Source organism: Herpailurus yagouaroundi, unplaced genomic scaffold (assembly GCF_014898765.1).
Source record: "Herpailurus yagouaroundi ecotype Mexico unplaced genomic scaffold, PumYag 140, whole genome shotgun sequence".
NCBI lineage: Eukaryota > Metazoa > Chordata > Mammalia > Carnivora > Felidae > Herpailurus > Herpailurus yagouaroundi.
The window spans coordinates 71,024,351-71,031,139 of NW_024412395.1; the positions used below are offsets into that span (position 1 = coordinate 71,024,351).

Genomic DNA, 6,789 nt, shown 5'->3' on the forward strand with positions numbered 1-6,789 from the left:
AATGGACATTAAAAAATATAAAGGGAATATCAAACTTGCAATTTTATTATTATTCCATAGGTCACAGCTATTTTGAAATCTACTTATTTAGGGTTAGAAACAACTATTAGCATAGTGTGTGGATATGACAAAAATTGTTGAGGAAATAATGTCAGTAACCAGTGTTTGGAAATCCTAGTCTGGAGTGTCTCTAGACCTCTTTAATGATATTTTTTCATTTAATTTTCTCAATCTGTTGGTAATTCAATAGGAACCTCCCCCACCCCCTGCCAGTTTGTGGTCTTACTATGCAAAAATGGAGAAAAATGGGAAAAGAGCAGGTTGGTCTTCATTTGAAACATGGAAATAATTCTTCTTAGCCCTTCTTACCTTACTGGAGTGTGAGGAGTTAATGAACTTCACTTTCCTTAGGGGCTAAGTGATGGCTGTTGCAAGTGCTGATGGAAAGAGGCAATACTTGTCAAGGTCAATATCCATTAGGAAACAAAAGCTAGTTGGGGGCACCTGCGTGGCTCAGCCGGTTAAGCATCTGACTTGATTTTGGCTCAGGTCATGAGCTCAAGGTTCGTGGGATCGAGCCCCACATCAAACTCGGCGCTGACAGCTTGTATTCTGTCTCTGCCCCTCCCTACCCCTCTCTTTCTCTCTTTCAAAATACATAAATAAACTTAAAAAAAAAGAAAGAAACAAAAGCTAGTGTTAGTGTCATCATCAGCTGTTGTGTGTGTACTTTTCTTTAATCTGCCCTATTCTTTTCTTCCAGGTTCCTGGTTCAGTTCAGACAGGATAAAGTATGTGTGAAGTTTATTCAGGGCAACCAGAAAAATGGGAGCGTCCCAACGTGCAAACGAAAAAACAACCGTCTCCTTGAAGTTGCTGTTCCTTAACTGGCTCCTCCTCTCTGCTTTCACGGACTTGTTTCCCTGTAATAGTGCAATTTTGTTTTGGTTCGTTTCGTTTTGTTTGGGGTTCGTTGTATGTTTGGGAATTGCCAAAGGCTAATACTGTTAAGAGTCCCTTGGCAAAATAAAAATATTCGACTAATCAATTTTTAGTATGGGAATAGTTTTAACCCTTAAAATACACAGCGTCCTGGCCTGTAACATGTCACACGTGTTTTCTGTTTAGTCATTGTGTTAGATCTGTGTACCTTAAATCAGCATATTACTCATGAATCAGTAATTACGTATAGGAAATGGTCCCAGAAGATAGTGCATTCATTCATCAGATATTTATTGCGTGCCTGCTCTTTGCAAGGCACTGTGCTGGATGCAGTGAAAACTTATTGGGAACCCTTTTTTGTTTTTCAGGCCATGGCAGGCTGGCTGCTTTGTGCTAACTTTACTAGGGCTGAGAGAGGTTGAGATGTTGAAACCAAAACAGTAACTGTTGCTGACAAACAGCATTGTTCTGAATCCTGTAGTGTGATCTTTAACAAATATACTTCAAGAAGGGCTGGTCCTAGAAAGTAGAAATATATGACTGGGTAAAAAAAATGCCTCTCCACGTAGTTTCTATTTGAAAAGAGAAAACTGACATTTGAACAGGACTTTTAACGTGTCCGGATCTTGTCATTGCTTTTAACACTAAACAACAGAGTCATTCTTATTTCAGAAAAAGTGCAGAAGCAGTCCAAATAAGTCTACAAATAAGATTGTATTTTCCTGTTTCTAGTAAGCAGCATCTATGATCCTATATAGGCTCATATTTGCAGAGTGTTCTCACCCAAGTTTGAAGAAATCCTTTAAACAGATTATACAGTAAAGAGCTGAAAAGCCTTTCAGATAGTGGCAAGCATTCTGTACAACGTGCAATAAACATCCAAGATCTTTTTTGAAAGTTTTATTTATAATATACATTTTGTATGCGAGGTGATTGGTACAGGGTGCATATTTTAGTCAAGGGTCAAAATTGTGTTAATTTGCAGGACTTTTTTTTTTTTTTCAAATTTACAATAAGGATTCATTTTGGAAACTACGTTTTAAACTTTGGAATCAAATTGTTTCTTATTTGGGAGGATAATGTATATACATTGGTATGTTAAATAATAAAACTGTTCTAATTTGGTGCCATTTCCTGAATCACAACTGTATTTTTGTATCTCGGGCTCTTTTTTTCATGTTGTATGTCAATATAATATCACATAGAAAGGCTTTACAATTCAAACAGTGTATGTTTTCTGTGTAATTGAATTTCACTTAGCCTTTTATAAACCAGAAACATTCATTGAAAGTATTTGGGTGGGGGAGGACTTTCTTTTTAATTTTTGTACTTAAAATGATTGCTCCCATAAAGAAATTCTCAGAAGCCTTTATGTTTATTGGTGCAGGTAGAGGATATCATTATTTTCTCTTCGTCTTCTCCAGCATGTGCCTAAAAGTGGTAGATTCTGAAATAGTTCCTGAAATAAGTGAGTAGAAATTTGGAACTAGAGGGGTGCTTGGGTGGCTCAGTTAGTTAGGCGTCCGACTTCAGCTCAAGTCATGATCTTTCAGTTCATGGGTTCAAGCCCCGCTTCAGGCTCTGTGCTGACAGCTCAGAGCCTGGAGCCTGCTTCAGATTCTGTGTCTCCCTCCCTCTCTGTCCCTCCCCAACTTGTGCTCTGTCTCTGTCTCTCTCAAAAATAAACAAACATTTAAAAAAAAATTTTTTTAAATAAAAATTGGAACTAGAGAGGGTTGTTTAAAAAATGTTTAAAAAATATGTAATACATTCATATTGTTCAACATACAAATAAATGTAAGCAGATATACAATGCAAATTCTCCATCCTGTCACTCAGCCATGTGCTCAGTTACCATCCCCCCCCCAAGTTAACCATTGTTTTTACTTGCTTTTGCCCTGCTTTATGCATATGCTTCCAAAACAAAATAAAAATACAGATTTTTACCTCTTGCTTTAGTAGACAAAAGCTAATATGCTAGATAGACTTTGTTCTTTACTCTGCCTTTTTTGCTCAGTGTTCTTTTTTTACTGTGGTACCATTTTCCATTGTATGGATGCATTTCTCCAGTCCCCTCCAGATCGTTGTTGGGTTGTTTTCCTGAATGGAAATTTAAGTCTGGGATGGAGAGGGCGAATATTCCATGGGTCTTACTTGTTAACTTTTCCCAAATAACTTATCTGCAGATTGTTCATTATGAAGATTAGCAATAATAGCAGTTAGCAATAATATATTTTCCAAAGTTCATTTCCAAAAGAGAAGCCATTTGATCTCAAACTTTGTTGTAGGTGTTCTGCAAGGATTTAAAAATATCTCTACAAGGTAGTTTTAAATGAGAGTGTTTTTGCATATACATCCATCAGTTCTAGTCTTGTCATCGCAATAATAAGTTTTGGTCATGAAATTCATTCTAGGTGGGTTGTGACTTGACTTGGAGAAGTTTTTCTGAACTTTAGCAAGAAAGCCTCCTGATGTACACTACACATCCTTGGAGTTTCCTAAACTAAGCTCGCCAGCTGGGGAGAGCATCCTTGAAAGGTACAAATTGGAAGCAAGAGTTCTTAATGTTTTCAGTGTATGTAGTGGTGCCTCCCCTTTTTTTTTTTTTTTTTTTCCATAGGGAGCAAGTGCTAGTGATTATTTCCATAGGGAGATAATTGGTGAGAGCAATTATTTAGAGCTTTTCAGCTCAGCAATAGAGTCTTAAACCCTGGTTTTCAAACGTGAGGTTAGAGTTGGGTCAAAATCACGAGGAAAGCTTGTTTTTAAAACACAACCAAAACAACCATGCAGATTCCTGGGCCATACCCCTTCCCAACTGAATTGGGAATCTCCAGAACAGAGTTTGAAAATAGGCACTTAAAATCTCCAGGCGATTAAGCACATTCAAGTTTGAGAACCACCAAGAAAAATCCTCGAGTTTCTCTGTAGCCGCCCAGCCATCTGTCTTAACAAGTCCTCCGGGAGGTGGTTCCAACATGTGCCCACGTGTATCAGAACTGGCCTAGAGCCTCTCTGTAGCTGCGAGCTGCATTGTTTGCCACACCTGCCGGTGCCTCCCACCCACCCCCAGTGCCTGACTAGATGTTACTGATAAACTGTGGCATTGTTCTGTTATAATGGGTGAGCAACCAATATTTCTTTATCTTTGAATTTCTGTCGCTGTCCTGCAATGGCGGATTAAAGTATTACTGGCACTCCGGATTTCCTAAGTGCTCTGGCCTGGCCACACAGCCCTAACTTGTTTCCAGCCACCACTTACTTGCCCAGCCCCTGGAGTGACTTGTAGGTCTAGACTAAAAGGGGTGCTTGAAAAAGGTAACCAGGTAATGAGCACCAAAAATCAGACCATGGCAGTTGCCGAGTATTCTTGACCTTGACTTCCACATGCCACGGGGCAAGAAAGGAACATAGGTAGGAAAGTCACTCTCTAACCGATTGGTTACAGTTTTGTATTTCCCACTCTTGGAATAATAAGTTGGACCCAGCACTCAGACGTAAAGCCTTCAGCTCAAGTTTGAATAGCTTTTCTCCTACCCCAGGGGTTCCGAGGTGTGTCTGTGATCCTAAGGCACCATGGTCGCGAGTTCTGAGAATCATAGGTGCCCCCTCAGGTTTGAGGCTTTGGCAGAAATCTAAGAGGATAAATGGTTTTATTAGGCCATTTCAATTAGTATGCAGAGTAAGAACTCTCAAATTCACGTAATTAAGTATAATTATGGTAATTAGGATATGGTTCAAAATTCTTAGTCTAATAGACAACAGCGTCTTTTTTGTGTGCTATTTTTCATGTAATAAGTGAGGTGTTTAGGTTCTAACATATTCAGATAACGAGCACCCTATAAAATGGTGTATGTTGATGGAGAAGGATTTTGAAAACTCCTAATGTGTTTATTAAGTCTTATACAAGCCTTAGTTTTTAAGCTGGGCGCTCTCTGCTAACGACCGACCGCAGCATTCAAATTCACTCAGTTAGGTGCAGGGGATAAAAAGGAAGAGAAGGAAGGACAGTAGTTTTGCACTTCTTTTCCTCCTGGTGGGAAAACACAGCTGTAAGTTTTCATTGTCCATTTGAAGATTTAATGTTGAAGACTTAATGTTTCATCACTGGAGGGGCTCTTTCTTTGCATCTCCTTGTAAGGAACACTCCATTCCATGCCCTTCACTCTCAGCTTCTGGTCAGCTAACCCTCAGGAAGCCACAGCCTGGACGAGCTGGCACTTGCTTTCTGCCCTTTCCGGCTTCTATTCCAATAGGCATTCAGTAGAAAATTAATTGTTTTTGAGTTGGTTTCCTGCAAATCTTGGAATTGTTTGCCTCATTCTCTTTGGTTTGAAGATCATTTTCAAAATCTGGAGTTAATCACAGCACAGCGTAAACCACAGGCTCTTTCTCATTAGCTTTTTTTGCCCCCATGGTGGCCAGATCTCCTCTGCTCCGTTCCGTAAAATTCAACAAAAATCTGACTTTGTAACCAAGGAAAATAGTGTCGGCTTCTCAGCGTTTAAGGAGGAAACTGGGAACAGGATTTAATTCTGTATTCACCCAGTGGCCTGGCGATACTGAGAGAAAGAAACAGATCAGCCAGCCACCTTATTTCACGTACCTAAAAACATTTTTGCGGGTCTAATTTTGATATCTAATGGATATACTATATGTATTAATTTTAGATGGATAACAATGATTTGATATATGTGTATATTGTGAAATGATTACTACAATATTCCGTGAACGTCTGTCCCCTCATGTAGTTATTTTTTTCTTTTTCTGGTGATGAGAACTTTTAAGGTTATGCTCTTTATTTTTTTAAAATTTTTTAATGTTTTTATTTATTTTTGAAACAGAGAGAGAGCATGAGCAGGGGAGGGGCAGAGAGAGAGGGAGACACAGAATCCGAAGCAGGCTCCAGACTCTGAGCTGTCAGCACAGAGCCCGATGTGGGGCTCAAACTCACAAACCGTGAGATCATGACCTGAGCCGAAGTCGGATGCTTAACCGACTGAGCCACCCAGGAGCCCCAAGGTTATTCTCTTTAGATTATTTCATTTAGTTTATACTCCCTCCAACATTCCTTTCCTCATTTTCCCTTTCCTTTCATCCCTTCTCTCACTAATGAGTGGATCTGGCATATTCTCTACAAATATGTATATATACATTTAATGACCTATACATCAGAAATGTTCACATACCAGAAAAACTGAACACATCCATGTAGTAGCACCCAAAACAAGAAGCCCCTTTGTCCGCCCTAGTCACAGTCCCCCACAGAAGTAACTTTCTCTTATATTCTAGTATCATATATTAGTTTTGCCCTTTTTGTTTGTTTGGTTTGGTTTTGGTGTTTTTTTTTTTTCTCCATATAGATGGAATCCTACAGTACATACTCTTCCTTCTGACCTCTTTCATTCAGTATTATAACTGGAATTCATTCACATTGTTGCTTGTAGCTAAAATTTGCTTGGCCTGTGTAATACCTCAGTGTGGGTAGGCTGCAATTTTGTAATCGATCTTACTGTTGATGGGCATTTGGCTATGACAGGTAGTGCTCCTGCAGACGTTCTTGTACACATCTTGGCGAGTATCCGCCCTCCTGTCTGCGGGGTGGATACCTAGGAATAGACCTGTGGGGTCACGGGGTAAGCTTACGTTCACCTTGAGTAGATTGCATCAAACTGACTTTCAAAGGAACTGTAGCAGTTAACGCTCCCACCAGCAGTGAGGGGACGGGGCGTGCATTTTCTCTCTATCCTTGCCCCACCTAATGTCGTCAGTCTTCTTAATTTTGGTCCCGCTGGTGGATCTTAACTTGAATTCACATTTTCCTGACGACTCATGAACTCAAATACC

At 39.6% G+C, this 6,789-nt stretch overlaps 1 protein-coding gene across 7 annotated transcripts in view; it reads left to right on the forward strand.

Moving 5' to 3' along the window:
* The window catches only part of MYO1B (myosin IB), a 190,459-nt gene extending 188,372 nt beyond the window's left edge, over positions 1–2,087 (forward strand). For all 7 annotated transcript variants that reach the window (XM_040475695.1, XM_040475693.1, XM_040475696.1 and 4 more), the window contains one exon: positions 764–2,087. In XM_040475695.1, coding sequence (XP_040331629.1) covers positions 764–887 — 124 coding nt within the window. In that variant the 3' untranslated portion in view covers positions 888–2,087. The remainder of the gene's footprint in view (positions 1–763) is intronic.
* Positions 2,088–6,789: the final 4,702 nt, after the last annotated feature.